This window comes from Mytilinidion resinicola (assembly GCF_010093595.1).
Source record: "Mytilinidion resinicola strain CBS 304.34 unplaced genomic scaffold BDZ99scaffold_6, whole genome shotgun sequence".
Lineage (NCBI taxonomy): Eukaryota > Fungi > Ascomycota > Dothideomycetes > Mytilinidiales > Mytilinidiaceae > Mytilinidion > Mytilinidion resinicola.
The window spans coordinates 1,248,987-1,266,179 of NW_022985442.1; the positions used below are offsets into that span (position 1 = coordinate 1,248,987).

General features: G+C 51.8%; 5 protein-coding genes across 5 annotated transcripts; 2 read left to right on the plus strand and 3 right to left on the minus strand.

Annotated features, from left to right (window-relative positions):
- Window positions 1-763: 763 nt before the first annotated feature.
- On the minus strand, window positions 764-2,492 carry BDZ99DRAFT_474619 (uncharacterized protein; the record flags this gene model as incomplete). Its single annotated transcript, XM_033721919.1, has 6 exons — window positions 764-823; window positions 858-1,052; window positions 1,109-1,414; window positions 1,478-1,758; window positions 1,813-2,002; window positions 2,220-2,492. 6 exons carry the CDS (start codon window positions 2,490-2,492, stop codon window positions 764-766), a joined length of 1,305 nt encoding a protein of 434 aa, XP_033579420.1.
- Window positions 2,493-3,649: 1,157 nt separating this feature from the next.
- BDZ99DRAFT_518297 (TPR-like protein) lies at window positions 3,650-7,660 on the plus strand (the record flags this gene model as incomplete). Its single annotated transcript, XM_033725277.1, has 5 exons — window positions 3,650-4,202; window positions 4,251-4,779; window positions 4,844-4,934; window positions 4,985-5,266; window positions 5,318-7,660. The coding sequence occupies 5 exons, from the start codon at window positions 3,650-3,652 to the stop codon at window positions 7,658-7,660; spliced, it is 3,798 nt and encodes a 1,265-aa protein (XP_033579421.1).
- Window positions 7,661-7,859: 199 nt separating this feature from the next.
- BDZ99DRAFT_518298 (kinase-like protein) lies at window positions 7,860-10,792 on the minus strand (the record flags this gene model as incomplete). Its single annotated transcript, XM_033725278.1, has 2 exons — window positions 7,860-10,187; window positions 10,244-10,792. 2 exons carry the CDS (start codon window positions 10,790-10,792, stop codon window positions 7,860-7,862), a joined length of 2,877 nt encoding a protein of 958 aa, XP_033579422.1.
- Window positions 10,793-10,984: 192 nt separating this feature from the next.
- On the minus strand, window positions 10,985-11,765 carry BDZ99DRAFT_461149 (uncharacterized protein). Its single transcript, XM_033719551.1, has 2 exons — window positions 11,259-11,765; window positions 10,985-11,207 (listed from the first exon to the last, which is right to left on the minus strand). The coding sequence occupies exon 1, from the start codon at window positions 11,673-11,675 to the stop codon at window positions 11,376-11,378; it is 300 nt and encodes a 99-aa protein (XP_033579423.1). The 5' UTR covers window positions 11,676-11,765; the 3' UTR covers window positions 10,985-11,207; window positions 11,259-11,375.
- Window positions 11,766-15,528: 3,763 nt separating this feature from the next.
- BDZ99DRAFT_518299 (cyclin) lies at window positions 15,529-16,650 on the plus strand (the record flags this gene model as incomplete). The annotated part of the gene is made up of 1 exon (XM_033725279.1): window positions 15,529-16,650. The coding sequence occupies one exon, from the start codon at window positions 15,529-15,531 to the stop codon at window positions 16,648-16,650; it is 1,122 nt and encodes a 373-aa protein (XP_033579424.1).
- Window positions 16,651-17,193: the final 543 nt, after the last annotated feature.

A 17,193-nucleotide genomic window follows, 5' to 3' on the forward strand; every position in this document is an offset into this window, starting at 1 on the left:
TGGTATTGCGATGCACGCGTGGAAAGGTGTCAGTTTGGGGTGATTTTGGTGTTCCTAGCTCGCTTACCCGCTAAAAGATTTGATTATCTAGCGAGCCACGCGAGCCTCGCCCTTTGTAGGTGTTGAGTTGCAAACTCTGCTAGCGGCCACGTGATGTGCCGGAAATAGATCTCCACCATTAAAAGTAGATTAATTGGTATTAGGAAGAAGCCAGATATCACGTTAGATAAAATGACTGAATAGAAATTAAACGAGCCGCTGTCCTCCTAAAGGGATCATAGCAGGCTCTTAAAACTACAAAGGTAGATCTCTAGGAATTGAGCTAAGAAGTTGTAAATGGCGATGAGTCTTGATGAGTCTTGAACGAGCCGGTCGGAACTTCTATCCGAGAACCTCGGAAAAACGATACGTACTACGGAAATTTGCAAGTAATCGGAAAGGGTTGGAGATGTCGAATACTAGGTACAAATCATCTTACGAAATCCGATAGAATATCTATGCTGCTTGGGCACTGAGTAGTTTCTTCTCTTTCGTTTACTGAACGGACCTCTCTTATATTCCCGCTGCAGATAATGTACTAAGTGGAATCTCATGTCCCCCAATCGACTGAATTGAAGATTGCAGCCTGCGGCTCTCCGCTCGTTCCTTTAACCTAACTCTCTTATCCCAAAAGTACGAAGAAAGCAGTGTGACGATCATTAGCCCCGCCGTTACTAATGCATAGGTCCACGCTTGGATAACTTGTTGATGACGCATGCCGGAATCATTGACGGTCAAAGACACGTTCACGAATCCAGTGCTGAATAAGGTCTGTCTGCGTTAGCTGTGAGCGAGTAAATTACTGCACTGCCACTTACAGCTACGAAAGTTCCCGGCAGGTATATCATTGTAATGGCCGCAATAAGCTTCATAGTGCCCGCGTCTTTCTTCGCTGATTTTGTGAGCGCAAGCATCGCTCTCCCGTCTTCTTTTGCTGCTTCTGCCAGCCGATTCATGCTTGCAGTGTTCGAGGTGAGCGCTTGGCTATGCTTAGAATTGAGAAGCGTGGTCATCTGATGAGTGCGATTTAGTCAATGACACTCGATACTTCGATGTAAGAACTACTTACAAGACTAGAAACTTGCTTTGCACGATCCAGCATAGCCTCCGCCCATTTCCGGTGCGTCTTGAATAGCGACATGCAAGTTTCTGCGCTGTGGTCCAAGAAAACGGGAGACGTGCCGAGTATGTGAACCATTCTCCTGTCGAGCGATTGGAGTCCGATGAGTATCTCAACATTGGATCGGAGCACTAAGATGGCATCATGGATAAGCTCACACCGGTGCTGGAGACTTTGGACGTTCGAGAACGCTAGGTCAAAGTCCGGCTTCGGTACGTGAAGCTCTGTAGATGCGTCAAGGCGAGCTTGACGGCTCTGTAGAAAGAGAAAAATTGTGTTAGAGATTAAGCAACGAGTGAACCGTTTGGTTTGACCTACATCCTTTCGAACTTGGCTCTCCAGGTATTTCAGATAGTCCTTCCATGATTGAGACGTGGACCGAAAGAGGAAAATATGCTGTACCACAGGTTTAAGGTTAGGACGTATTGCAGAAGAGAACTTTTTGGGCAGCTTCCGGGCGGAAGCTGTGGGCTGTAGGATAATCCAGGTTGACGAGTCTGTCGTATCGTCATATTTATGATAAACGCCCATTCTTCGTTCTGACCACGGCCAGCCGTCTCTCCCAGTCTTGACAACATATCGAATATTGTAGAAAAATTCTAGACGCATTTAGCTCACACTGCTGTGAACCTACGTTATAACACGTAACTCACCAAAATTGGGGCCATCGCTGGTTATATTCCCATGGTAGCAATCATAGCCACCGGAGAAGTCGGTTTCGTATCCTCCCTCGGGCTGACCAAAGGCACGAACGAAGTCTAAGAAAGACGGCCGGACCTTCACAGCAGTAAAGATCTTACGGAAAGTATCCTCGGAGTTATTGAATGGCGCCCAGCTGTGAGGCTGGTGTAGAAATCTAGAGGAAACAGCGGATAATGAGTAAATAAGCGCATTTTCGAAAGTATGCAAGGACAGCAGATCGTGAATTGGTGTAACGAAGAAATGCGTTGCTGAGAATGAAGTTATAATTGCGCACATGTAGTGATCACCACGAGCCATCAAATGTTTCTTCCACTGGCATTAGACAGGACTTAATGTAGGGTCTCCGGTCTCTACTTACGATCAGGACTTCCTCGAGATCTGTCTCGTCTGTGATGGAATCCGTCATTAACATCGGCGTCTGTTCGGCAACGCCCGTATCCGCTCTGCGGTCAAGATGTACCGTCTCAAGACGAACATCCGTAATGTCAGGATTGAACAGCCTCTTCGCGTCATTCTGCAATCTCCGGTGACAGAGCTCTAAGTTGTCTTGAGTAAAGACCGCAGAAAGGTTTGAGGGATAGTGCTCCCAATCTCGTAAGATTTCAACTGTATCCGACTGATTTAAGAACATTGCGACGGGAAAGAACAAGAAATGAACAAGAAATGAACACAAAAAGAACGAGGTGGTGATTTTCATTTCTTTAGCTGGGCTGCGCCGAGGCAACAAGGCATCAACGAACCTGACCTCGAGAACACAGCCCAACGCCGAATACCCAGAAAAAGAGTAGCTAGCTGCGTAGATGAAGACTAGTCTTGATATATGCACTACTTTTTCTAATGAACTCGACCGTTCTTTGATGGTTTTAGGTTGATGAGTGGTTTCTGCCTTGTTGCCTTGACTGACACCAAAAAACTTCGCCCACTATGTCTCCGCGCTAAAACATCGTCCCTGCCCTACTCGTCAGTCGCACCTGCCTGCAGCTGCGCTAGAAGTTCCTTGTCGTAGTAGACAGACTTGACTTCCTCCTGGAAGCTACTCAGCCAAGGCACTGCGAACCAGTCCCGCCATATCAGCTAATCGAGTCCTACCTCAGTCATCTCACGAGGGACCTCAATCACAATCGAATCGTCCTTTACCTAACAGACGATAGATCAGTATGGGCTGGGACGGGGACGACTTAGGCTCTCACTTTGAGACCACATGCCTTGCCCTTGAAATCCGGGTGATTTCGCCAAAATTCGGCCAGCTTTTGCTTGTCCACGTAGCGTTGCGGAAGCACTTGGAGCACGGTCATGGTAACTGGCACAAACACCTGGAAGCTTTGATGGAAACAGAGCTTTGCTGCCTGGTCGCCGTGGTTATGTGTTAAGAGATTGCCCGCATGGCCCCGTTCCGCCTGACACGCTAGCCTCAGCCATACACTCTTGCTCTCTAGCTCTCTAATCTTCACCAGTCACAATCCAACACGTGAACATCTATACAATGCATGACAGGTCTCATCCTTATTTTCTCAATATCAAACTATCACAATGGTATCCTAAGAGCCGCACGAGGCTATTATCCTTGCTCATCGAATCCAGGATGCCGACTGGAGGGCGACTTGTGGGTTTGCAAGGTAGCTGGCACCGGAGCTGAGGCTGAAGCTTGCCGACAGTTTTCATTGGTCTGAAGCAGACGTTGGGATCCTCGCCTTCGAAGGGGCTCGTCTCGACTTCAGCCTGCCGTTAGGATTCACCCTCCAAGGCTCAGTTCCTATTCCCACCGCGACAAGGAACTGATTGCCCAACATGCCTACTCTCAAAATGCCCCGAGCCGCCCGGCGACCTGGAGCAGCTGCATCCCAGCAGACTCGACTGCTAACTGAGTCCGCCAGCCTTGTGGACTTCCTAAACGCGGTGCAGCAAAATGGCATATCTTTCTTGCCCGTCTCCTGGCACAAAGGCCTGGGAATCCTAGGAAGAGGCCTGTCCGGAGGAATCCAGCAATCAACAGCAGACGTTGCCACGGTTCTGGCCTTCAAGGAAGGTATACCGTCCAAACATGAGCGCGATACAGAACAAGACCAGGACTGGTACTCTCTCGTAACCGAGATCACCGTTCTCCAACACAAATCCATTCGAGAGAACCCTTACATCACCGACCTCATTGGTGTTTCCTTTTATGTCGAGCCTAACGCTGGTACAGAGAAGCGAGCTTGGCCTCTTCTCGTGACGTCTAAAGTCAATCGTGGAGACCTTAGCACTATGTTGACGAACGAACAGCAAGGGCTTTTGACAGAAAATATGCGGATGCAGCTGTTCGCCGAAATCGCTGAAGCGGTTTATACACTTCATGCGTGTGGTGTGTTCGATGCTTCACAAAGTAAAAGATATTACTGACAGCAAACAGGCGTGTCTCACGGTGATATCAAACCGGATAACTTCTTGATAGAAGAGTCGGACGAACGTGAAATCAATTGCTTATTGATTGACTTCGGCTCCAGCACTATCCGAGGGCAGGAGCGTCTGCCCACGACAAACGAGCCATGGAATGCGCCGGAGCTGGAAGATGCGTCTCGCAGCCTCGGTTTCGAGGAACTTGCGCAAACCGATATATTCTCGCTCGGTCTTGTTTGCTTCCACCTCCTGCTGCCTCTGGAAACCTTGGAAAATGCGAACTTGTGTCTGATTCGACGACCGGCACAATCGGACGTTCATTGGGTGCAGTTCATTCAGCAAATGAAAAAATTAAAGGAAGTAGAAGTCGGTCAAACCCTCTCTGTGCGGATGCTGGACACCATTAAAAAGAGCGATGTCTCGACCGAGCAGAAAGACATTCTTCGGAATATTGTTGTCTCTACAATTCAGCCTCAGTCTGGGGGAAGAACGATACCATGGGCAGATATCTTGCCGCATATCGAGAAACACTTGTCTCATAGGTAAGATGCTCGCCTCCGACCGAAGTCCGTTCTGTCCGGCTCTAATGCCTTTTTATTCCCGCAGCTTCAACGACAACCCCAATACTCTCGTGAACCCACCGCCACTAACATGCAGCTCGATTGCTCTAGACCTCTCCAAGCATAGTGTCTTCGACGTAAGAATGCACTCCGACCACAAACTCTGCCTTCGCTAACGTGCCAGCAGCTGGCGGCAGCTCTTGGCGAGCTCGACGACACGGACTATGTTCTACGTGCTAACATTACCCAGGATTTGGCATACAAAGCAAAATGTTCTGCCTGCGATGCATGTAAGCTCCAGTACGCCTTCCACGTTACTGTTTGCCACACCATCGGCTTTGGCTGCTCTCAGGATACCGAAATTTCGCGGCAATGGCTGGTTAAGAGCGGCAAAACGCAAGAAGACGTCGACCTAGCTGTCCAACGGATTAGCACGGCTTACCAAATCACGGGTCGCGTTGCGAGGAGCGTAATTGACGCTTTTGGGATCGGATTTCTTTTGAGCGCTAACAGAACTGAGGCATACCAGATATCTAGGAGACTCCCTGATGCCGAGAAGTCCCTCAAAGAGGAGATTGAGGGAAGAACGCGTGTCTTTGGTGAAACTAGTTGCTGTCTGGCAAGATTGCAATTAGAGCTATCGCTCGTGTTAAAAGCTCAGAACCGCCTAGCTGATGCCGAGAGATTTCAACGGGAAGCCGCCAACATCCTAACTCAGCGTTTTGGAGAACGCCATCCGTCTTCATTGCTCGCGAAGATAACTCTGGCCGACACTTTAGCTGACCAAGGCTGGCTTCGGAAGGCTGGGGACCTGCATAGACACGTGCAACCGATCCTCAAGGATGTTCTCGGTGCAGAACACCCAGAAACGGCGACAGCGCTACAGATCATGGCCACCACTCTGACCAACCTCGGGGAGTACATAGAAGCTAAGACGATACTCAGAGAAGTGGTTTCTATCCGAAATAAAGTCCTAACACCGGCACATCCTTCCACTGTGAACGCAGAGCTGAGTCTTGTGTCCGTTCTCCGAGCTCAAGGATCACTCAACCAAGCTTTAGACCTGATGAAGAGCATCGACGACAAGCTGGCTAATATGCTTGCCGGCGATGACCTTACCAAGGCGCAGCTCTGCATTTCCCAGGCTTTTCTCTACAGAGAGATGAGGTTACTAGATCGAGCAACTACGACGATTACGGAAGCATTGACGGCAATCAATAGGCTGAAGCTCCCTGGGGATGACAGGCTGAGATTGACCGCATTGCAGATGCTCGCGACGATCCATGGAGCTGGTCAGGAATGGGACAAGGAAGAAGCTGTTCTCTGTCAAGTTCTGGACGCAATCAACTCCCCCGATGAAAAGAATCGAGAGTGGTCTATTACGAAGTGTCTTCTTGCCGAAAACCTTCTTTCGCAGCATCGATTGGACGAAGCATCCGCTGTTGCCGACAAGGTCATGGCGTCCTCGGGAAGATCTGTCGCCGAGGATCCCGAAAACTACGTCGCGTGCGCCGAAGTTTTGGCAACTGTTCTTTCATATCAAGGTCAGACTGAGGAGGCGGAGAAGATTCTGCGCAGCCTCTTAGAGTCTTGCGAGGCAAAGTTCGGAGAAGATAACTATCTCACTTTGGATGTCGCGTATTCACTCGGCGTGTTCTTCGCTAACCAAGGCGCTTACGACAAGGCGCAACAACTTTACGAGCGGGTCCTTAGACATCTACGAAATGCATCTGGGTTAGGGAAAGATGCTATCAAAGTGGGGAGGTTACTTGCGATTGCTTATAGCGAGCAAGGTAACTTTGAGAAAGCGAAGCAGCAATGCGAAGAGGCTGCCGTGTGGGCCAAAGATGCCGTAGGGGAAAAGCACATAGAAGCATTAGCAGTCTATAATGTCCTTGCAGCCACTTACACTCAAATGGGACGGTATTCGGATGCTGAAGAGTCGTTCACGAGGGTCGAAAAGCAAAGTCAAGGCAGTGACCTGGAAATCTTTGTCAAGGAAAACATGTCGGAGCTAAGACAACAGCAAGGGCGGCTTGAGGAGGCTACAGACTTGATGGCTGAGGCACATAGGTTGATGACTTTGATGTATGGGAAGTCGCATCCCAACCTTATCAAGATGAAAGGAAACATCCTGGCAGGTGCTCTGAGCCAGGCCGAGCCATTGACCGATGAGCTTGAGAGGGAAGTGTTGGAGAACCTACAGCTTAAGAAGGAGATTCTAGGCGCCGTGCACCCTTCGACAATCAAAACGATGGGCGATCTGGCTTACGCGTACGGGCAACGTGGACGTCTTGAGGATTCCGAGAAGCTGTTTGAAGAGATTTGGGAACTTGGTGGCGTGGAAGTGGTACAAAGTCCCCAGCGATACGCGACCCTGTTGGGCAGACGTGCGGAGGTCTATTTCCGAACTGGCCGCTTCGAAAAGGCAGAGGAGCTTGAGCGCAAATCGCTTGCCGTTCGCCAGCACATCTTCAGGGATGATCATCGCGCCGTGTTGGTGAGCATGGCAAACCTCGCCTCCACCCTCAACGCGCAGGAAAAGTATACCGAGGCCGAGATATACCTTCGGCGCATTCTTATTGTTCGCGAGGGCTTGCTAGTGACGGATACGCAGTCGATATTTAGCCTATTGAAGTCGCGGGTCTCACTTGCCGCAGTTCTGTTCTTCCAGAAAAAGTTGCAAGAGTCATTCCAGCTCTACTTGGGCGCTGTTGAGGCGGCAGAACGTGTAGGCTTGCCTGCTACGATAGTTGATATATGGAAGGCTGACCTGGAGAATGTGTTACAAGATATGACGGAGCAGGAAGTAACGCAGCAGGGAGTAGCGGAGGGAGTGGCAGAGCCGGAGACAACAAACTAAGTGTGAAAGTTACAGTGTCTTCATGACATTGGTGACACGACGGAGGATTCCAGCGTAGCGGTGCTGAAGATTGAATTAAGATTTGTAACAGAAATGACACAATATTAGAATCATTCATTTGTCGTCGAAGCTGTCTGGCTCAAAATGCCGGACAAAGGTCTGAGTAGCAGCATTCATCAGAGATACATTCGCCCTCGGCTCAGGCGAAACAACGAGAAATTGACTGGACTACCTTTACTTTGAACATCTCTTGCGCAATTCGACAACCTTCCGCATCTTCTTGCATAGACTGAATGTCATCTTCCGCATCCAGACAGAAGCGAACAGCGTCCCTATATAGTGTACCCATCTTCTCACCAAGCTGAGTAACATAGGATTTCAGCAACTTCTTGCGAAAGTCTTCGGCAGAGATGATCTCACGACGGTTATAACGTATGATAGAAACCGGAAGCCACAAACCTAACTCCATAAGTACAATGCCCAAACCGAAATAGTCAAAAGATTTCCTGAATGGGAGACCTCTGCGATAGAGAGGATGCTGATAGTGAAGAAACTCCTGCTTCGGACCGAGGGTGAAGCCTGATGCCTCCGGCCTGCTGTCGTTGAACCCCGTAAGGACAGCGGAAGCGATGTGCTGGTGGACCGTATCTAGTGACGGCGAGAAAGCAAGAACATAGTGCGATGAAATGTTCTTATGAAGCCAGCCAGCGTCATGGAGTGCAAGCAAACAGGAAGATAGGTCCTTGGCTAAGTGAAAGATGTCTCCGAGATCAGGTCGTATTGTGTCGGTGACATATGGGTCGGTCATTCTCATGATGTTGTTGACCGAGCAGAGTTGCGCGCTACTTGCAGCATCACAGCCCCCGAGAGGGTTCAGGATGTAAATGAATCCGAATCGGTAATTGCGCGGTTCATGAAAGTAACCTACGCAGTCGAGTACGCGGTCCTTTGTCACTCCCTGTCTTGGTGTTTGTAGAGGGTCCAACAAGTTCACTAACGAATCCATAGTTTCGTGCAATATCTGTCCAGAGCCGTCTCGCCATCGGGTGTCATACTCTTTCCACTCAACCATTACCCTACTCCTGCCATGCTCCCCAGTGTAAAAACCCATGGTCCTGGATTTGTCTTCAATCAACTGAACGCCTCCTGTGCTCAGAGATGTAGTTAAGGAGGTTTCATCAATCTCTACGCAGCCGGATTCAATGTACCGGCTACGCCCTCCTACGCGAATTGAGCTGGAAATTGCGCAGGACATGTACCTCATCGCGACCTTAATGCCCACTGATCTGTACCGCTCCGGTTTTGGAGCTGCTCGAATTGCTGCGAGGACCTCAATCTCTTGGATCTCACTAACCTCCCGGGACCACAGTTCTTGCATTCCCTCTTGTGCTTCGATTGGCAGCGTTGCACACGCGGAGTCGACAGCAGTCGAAACTTTCCTCAGGAATTCGTCCGCTTCCGACTGGCTGCTGTTTGCACCACGTGCAACTATCTCACCCGACCTCAGTACATCCAGCAGATGGCTGAGACTGGCGAGTACAGTGTCGGTGCTCCGCAGCCTTTCATCGTGGTGGAGACGGCCAAATGCTGATTTCCATGCTCCGAATCTTTTGTATTCTAGAAGGACGAGGACGTGGAAGTCTGATCTTCGATCGACGTTGTTGTATGATAAACCATCGAAAAGTCGATCAACAGCACCCACGTTGGAGGACCACGTTAATAACGCAAGGGTTGATGCCGCAGCTGAGATCTTTATCCTCTTGTACGGATTCGGATTGAGCATATCCAGAGCTAGCTTGACAAGTTCCTGCACCTGCTGATCTTTTGGATCTTCCGTAAGATCTGAGAGCCATTTGGTGACGGCTGGTCTGATCACGCCAGCTAGGTGAAAGGCACTGTCTGTTACTAAGAACTCCGTACCATGAGTGGCTTCACGCTTGATCCTAAAATCTTCGACGTTCCGCCTCTCAATCAAGGAAGCCATTTCGGTAAGAATGCAGCCAAAGGCCCACACGTCCAGGGCTCGACCGACAATACCATTTGTCCAATCCGCTTCCTTAAAAGACTCCGGACCCAAGTAGTCATCGTGACCGCCCCGCAAGCGCGTCTTCGAGTCCTTGTCGTCAGGCTTCAGCTTCGAGAGACCAAAATCGGCAATCATAAAGACATCATTTTTCACAAGAATGTTCGCCGGCCTCAGATCGTGGTGGTACCCAATCTTGCTGATCTCTGCATTCTCATCTTTGAAGGTGAAGTCGTGAATCTTGTTGAGTGCATCAGCTAGGCCGTATATTCCAGAATAGATTTTGTGCGGATCCATCAACGGCATTTCCGCCATTCCCGCCAATAGTCTTTTCAGATCCATGGGCACGTACGGGAAGAGAAGGTTGTGGACACCGTGATGAGCGTAGGAGCCAAGAAACTCCACAATATTCGGATGGCGAAGAGTTTGGAGTAGCTCCAGTATTGCGCGCTCGTCGTCACCAGTGTCTCCGTCTTTCAGCTCTTTCCAAGCAACCACGATTCCCTATTAACTTGTCAAACGGCGGTTCCAAAGTTTCACGTACTATCTTGGTTGGTAACCTTTACGGCCTCTTTAGGTCTTTCCGACGCCGTTTCGGGACCACTAGGCACGAGCCTTTGGCACCTGGGGTGGAGCTTTACCCTCCACACCGTGCCAAAGCCACCCTCGCCAGCCTTCTCCTCCTCTAAAATCGGAAGGATCTCCTCCTCCCGGACCTTTCGGTGGATGTCGCCCTTTTCGAAGATGACTGGATGGAATTCCCATTGCCGCTCCAAGAACTCGCGAGCTACCAGTGGGGGGAGGAAATACAGCCCGTCGTCGCTATACGGGATTTTCGAGTCTGTCTCCCGACGGAATAGGAATTCCACGATATGGGCGTCGTCGCGGTTAAGCAGGAGAATAGCAAAGGTTTTCAAGTTCGTCTCATGGATTAGGGAAGCAAATCGCGCCACATCCCGTTCATTCTTCCAGTTTGAGCGAAGGGATGCACAGATTTGGTCGAACGTAAGAAGCTCCGTAATCTCCGAGAGCGGGTAGAAATGCTTCCGCTCCCTAGCGCAGCGGGCGTCTTTCCGTAGTTTCGATAATTCGTCCCGTAGTTTACTCATGCTGGTGGGATTTTCCGCAGTGAGTAGTTCGTGTTGACCAGATCTCGTGTCGTGAAGCTCCTTGCGGGGCCTACTGTCTTGGCATCTCGCTCTACCTTCGTATATGGTGGAGGTATATTTTTAGCGCATCACGTGGCTAGCCGCTAACAAAGTCAACACCAAGCGGCCCGCTTCATAAGCTCCAAAGCCCCACCCTGAACAACTCAACGGACGCCCATCGGCTACAGCGGCACTGTCGGAGCGTTCCACGGAGGTCTCTCCCATGGAATACAAGCTCTACAACCGGCGGTGTAGAGTCCCTTCGGCGACCGAATGCTCCTCCGACGTGAATCCCTAAGTCTAGCCTCAACCCCATCACAACGACAACAGTTGACCGGCTCATCCGCTTTCGCATGAAACGCTCCATCGCATCAAGGTCAGCAACGCAGATTTGACACATTGACGACTGACGCTGATAGAAGTCGAGGTTGCGGAGTTGGTGCCTCACGACTAGCTTTCCCACCCTCGTAGCTGTTAGTGGGCAATCGGACGCAAGGGTCATCATTAGCGTATTTTTTCACGCTCTAGTAGATCTCGGGAAATGCTATAACAGAGAGGCGGTCAGATGATCTGCTGCTCTGATTCTGTGAATGACTTGTGTCATGTAGTGGGTACTCTGGACGTTGGGATGGATGGTCATGAGCTCTGAGCCCCACATTAGGCGATTGGCAGATGGATGTGTCAATCGGTCACCGACGACCATGTGATGAGTTTCCTTTTTCGGTGAGTATGCGCTATCGCTTGACGACCTTGCAAGTGTGGAGTCCGGCGTCTCGGTTGCGGAGTTAGAGCTATCTGGGATATAGTTTGCGACTATCTCGAAACGGTATGCCGAATTGCACATTTACTGACGAGTGAGACATTAGATTTCAAGCTAATCGGATAGGTCTAAATCACAAACGAAAAAATGAGATAGTGTTCTGCTTTTCCTACCCTAATCCTCGCTCTTCCGTGTGATACCTTCGTCTTGATGTGGAAATATTGAAGGCACAAACTAATGATGCAGGCAGTGAATGTATTGAACTTGCTCGAAGACGTAACGAACACTAAGTGATCTTGCCTGCTCCGCAATGCAATTTAAATGCATGGTGCTTTGTCGTTGCTTTGATGTTCACTCTTTAAACAAGAGTCCAGTGTACAGCTTCTATTAGTTAAAGTCGCGGCAAGATAGAGTGTATATATTCCGCAGACATAGAACATTCAAGGGGCAAAAGTGCGAACCTTCTGAACACATCCGGGCAATCGTGGAGTACAGGTATGACAGCGAGTGACTAATATGTTATATTTTTCGAAACTGTCTCTTTGTGAAAAGGAAGCATCTTTGGCGTTGACTTGACTGCTGTCTATAGGCGGCATAAAGCACGGCGAAGCAATCCTCAGACCCCACGGAAGGGACACTTACCTTTAACCTAACATTCAGTTTGAGAGGCGAGACCATATGAAGTTGGAAATTTTGAGTATTCGCTCCACGGAAAACTCGCTGTTTGGGCATGGACAGGAAGTCCGTGGGGCAGAAAGCAGTGAACGAGAATGGTATGATCGGAGATAAACCGACATGGCTAAGCATTGAGTGACAATGGCTGCTGTGGCGAGGCTTGAGCGGTATGGATGAATGCAGGGGAGGTTGGTAATCCCTAGATGGAAGCTAGCAACCTGGAGGGGTGGGAACGTGGGAAGGCATGCAACGTGAAGGAACTACGCCTCTATTTGTAGCGCTGAAGAATGTCGCAGACCGGAGGGCAGTGCTTGACTTAAGGAGAAAAGCCGGAGCCGCCAGCTCCCGGGCGACAACAGCGACAATAGGGAGATGTCGGGTATAGCGCCACCAACAGAGTTCGGAGTATTCGCGTTCATTTGGTGAATGTTTGTTACGCGCGACGCCAAGTTTCCTGGGATGACGAACATGGAACGACTCCGCCACAATGCTCGTGAAAGGAGACGGCTGATGAAAAATTAAGGTTCTAGGGCAAAGCTAAGCGTCAACAACGGTGGCCCTCTAGAGTGGTAGCATAAACATTGTGGTTGAAACAACACGGCGAGGCGCCCACAGGGCTTGCTGTGGGGTGACTTGGGAAGAGGTCTTTCAGTGAAGCATGAAACCACGGTCCTGGAAACGCGGCCCTGAACCACGATATCTGGAACTCGACTTGGCAGTCCGTCAAGTATCCACCTTGTAGAAGATGGCATGCTCACGCCGCAATTGGCGTAGCACCAGCGCTTTGGTGGGCGGCTGTCTAATTCAGGTCGATTCGTCCGTGCGGGTGCGGCGTCAAAGGTTGCGCAATGCTTGCGCGCACAGAGCCTCAAGCGGGCGACTCGCTCGCAGGGCTATTTGCGGGTGCCAGATGAAATCTGGAGATCAAGGGCATGAGGACAAGCTACGGACGAGAGCGGGTGTAACTTGTTCAGGCGCCTGCGACGTCCTAAGCGGGTAGGCAAATGACCAACTGGGCGCGACGGCGAGCCCGAAATACTTGCAACGTGACCAGCGCCCCGGGCGCGATGTCTCTGATGGCAGCGATCCGGTGGTGTCTCATGAGCTTCTAGAAGGCCGATGTTGAGGTCTCCGGAAGGCCGACGTTGCGGCCCGAGAGGGTGGGTTGAGGCAGTGCAGACAACAGCGCTTGGTGAAGGGTGGTTGAAACTCGACTTCTTGACTCCGTAAACAGGCCACGCCACCTCAAAGAGTGGCTCTGAGTCTGCACAGAAGGGCTGCGGCATCTATTGGGCCTCGCGGCGAGCGCATGAATTGCGGTGCCGGGGTACGCCAGCCTCGCGATGATCAGGAAGCCTCGAGCTGAGTCGCGTGGCTCATCGTGGCCCACGGGGCGTGGTTGTTCATCTGGCGTTGAAACATTTGTTTGCTGATCAGCAGCCAATGGCAGCGTGCCGAAGCCGACTGATGGAGGACGGCGAGCTCCCCCCCGACGGTGCCGGCTAGCCGATTCCGATGGTGTGGGCGGTGATTGGCGATGGAGTGGTGATGGCCGCGATGCTACTGGGCGTGGTGGTGAGTTCTGCCGGCTTGGCACGCCTCAGCCACAGCATGTGCCACAGGCGATCCGGATGTTCCTCGGCCTCGCAGCGTCGGCTTGCCCATTCCACACCACCACGCGCGTCCTCCGCGTCCTCCGAAGGCAAAATGTGCAGCAAACTTGGCAGCCCTCCCCATCGTCCTGCCCAAAGTCCGCTCGGCCAGCCACACCCTCTCGCGCAATGCCTGTCGCGGACAAGCATCTGGGCCTCGGTCGCTGAAGGGGAGGCTGGACATAGCGACGCAGGTGGCTGGGCCCAGTAGAATTCCTCATCGCCATCCACCACCACTCTCTAGCCCATCCGACCAGCCGGCGGGTCCCTTGACCAAGCAATCGGCAGTCGTCACTGGCAGCTGGCGACGCCCGCAGGGTCTGCCAGGCATGGTGGTGGCAGGAGATGGCGGGAGCATTATATCAAGCAGCAGTCGTGGCCTGTTGTCATTCAACACCTTCTCCACCGCTGTCCGCCTCAAGATATCGCGACCAGCCAGCGTGCTGCAAATCTCGAGTCTCGCCAGCCACCGTCGCGGCACATCGCTACTACATATTAGTCTGGATGACTCCGAGGTACAGAGTGTAACACCACCAGCAGCATCGCCCACGAACACGACACTACCGCAATCCGACACAAGACCTCCTGGCATCGTCTGCACGACCTTGCAGTGCTGGCATGCCCTAAAACGAAACGGCTCGCCCTCGAAACGCAGACCCCTCGCAGCCAGCTTCTGTTGGCCCACGGCGCCTGCTCGAAATAGCCCCCTCCAAAGGCTCCCCCAAACACCCCTTCCACAGGCGACAGTTGGTCCTGGACGGCGGGCGACGTGAAACACGCCTCTGTCTGCACGAAATTCGCAGCCAACCCGAGACAGCCAGTCAACCGCTGGGCTCCAGTTTGGGCTGCCGCGCGAGAAAGCGATCCGTACCGCCCTAGGCCCGCTCATTGGCTCTCTAGCAAAGCACCCTCGCAGCGCTCCCCACCTTCATTCCTCGCACGCAAAGGTCGCCCTCACCGTACCCAAGGGGCACAGGATAAGTATCGCAGCTCCGCCGCTGGAGCCAGTCCTCTACCAGTGCAAGTCATTCGCGTCCTTCGCCCCATCCACCTCCTTTCTCCATCCTTGCGTGCGGAAGCCAGCCTCTCCGTATCCCTTTCCCACACAGCCAGGCACAGCCCGCGGCGTATTCAACCTCACCCCAAAAGTCCTTCGTCGCTCCACTAGGCCGTGCCTATCACTCAGACCGCCTGCTAGGCTTTTTTCTACCGTCTTTCCGATCTATAATCTTTATATCTGAGCTTTCCGCCGGTCGGACTGTCGCCCTCTAATTTATCCCGATCTCGCACGTTTCAGCGCTTTATCGACTCTCAGCGGACCCCAGCCTCCCAAGAACAGCCTCCCCGGACTTGCTTACTGTCATCCATCCTCAACCTTGTTGCTCCAAACCGCCTAGCTGGGCTTAATTTAACTAAGAAATACCTGGCCGCCACAAGAATCCTCAGGCGCTGCTTCCTATTGTCGATCCTGACTGCCTACCGACAATAGAACGCACGGACCCTATTCATTCGCCCGAACAATAGCAACTTCCTATTGTGAGCTTTTTGCATCGTCCGCATAAGAGCCCGCCTTCCGCTTCGTTCTTCGACCTCCACCTATCTACGACACCATGGCCTACCCAGCCCCCACTGCGGACCAAAACAAGGCTGCTCTGGATTGCTTCATTCAACAGCATGTCTCTCCTGATATGATCTCGTACCTCGCCCAGAAGGCCACCCAGGTCATCCGGTGCGAGCAGGTTCCCCATCTCAACAAGAACCTTCCTCCGACCCCCCCGGCGACTCCTCCCCAGCACTCGACCCAATTTCGGGAACCAGTCCTGCCATCGGTTGAAGCATTCATCACGTCACTCGTCGAGAGGTCACATGTCCAGGTCCCAACCCTCATGACCTCGCTCGTGTACCTCAGCCGTCTCAAAGCTCGCCTTCCTCCTGTCGCCAAGGGCATGAAGTGCACTGTCCACCGCATCTTCCTTGCATCACTCATCCTGGCTGCTAAGAACTTGAACGACTCTTCGCCCAAGAACAAGCACTGGGCTCGGTACAGTGCTGTCCGCGGCTTCGAGAACTTCGGCTTTTCCATTACCGAAGTCAACCTTATGGAGAAGCAGCTCCTCTTCCTCCTCGACTGGGACCTGAGGATCAACCCAGAAGATCTCTACCTTCACCTTGAGCCCTTCCTGGCCCCCATCCGCGAGAAGCAATCACGCCTCGCTGAGAAGGCCCGCATTGCTCAGCGTGAGAAGGAAATGATTGCCCAACAGCAATACAACCTCTCTATGGAGAACATCAGCCGCTCACGTCTGGAACTTCCCACCTACGAGGCCGAGAGGTCATTCACGGTGTATGCTCACGACCAACAACAACGATTCCGACCTTACGCTACACCTTCCTCAACCCGCACTGGATCATCACGTGCTCCTTCCAGGACTCCATCACTATCTCCTCCCACTCGAAGCTCTTCTGCTCTCTCGACTGCTAGCTCCATGTCAAGTCTCTCGAGTGTCCATGATGAGCACGGGGAAGCACTTGTTCAACGTTACGATCATGACAGTGGTGCGATGCTCGTGCACATCCACCCACCAGCTGCACTGAAAGTCAACCACCTCCTCCCTCTCGATCGCTACGACGAGAAGCCAGCGAAAAAGGCTAAGACTTCCACTGGAGGCTTCTTCACCCGCGTCTTCGGCGCGGCTGGCAACTCTCGCGGCCAAGCAACCACCGCCTACTAGACCGCACTATCATTTCTTTCATTTGTCACTTCAACATACATGATAGACACGAGTCTCCTTCGTCTATCACGAAAAGGCGGGATGGGACCACCAAGAGCGATCGATTCTTGAACCCACTGGATGGGTCAAAAGTGTCTCGACTCTTGAGATTTCCTTTTTTACCATTTGCATAGCATTGCGACGGCGCAGGGATTTGAGCATAATTTTGCTGCATTTTGGTTTTCATTGCATGGATGTGTGGAATCGGGTATTGGGATTCAGGCAGAGTTGAAAGATAGCTGGGCCGGCGTGCCGATGATGATGTTGGATACCTCTTGTCTAGATAGTGGACCGCGCCTACGGGACTGCGGGTAATGCAACTGCTGGGTCTTCGGACTCAAGCTTCAACAGCCATCACTTTTGTCTGCTGACCTGCTTTGTGACATGCTTTCGACCTTCAAGTTACAGATACCCTTGTCGCAAGGCAGCTCTATGGTACACAACGAATCCGCAGCATCCGTCGTCAAATGCAGCCCAATAGCCTGCATATCACACGCGCTCTCC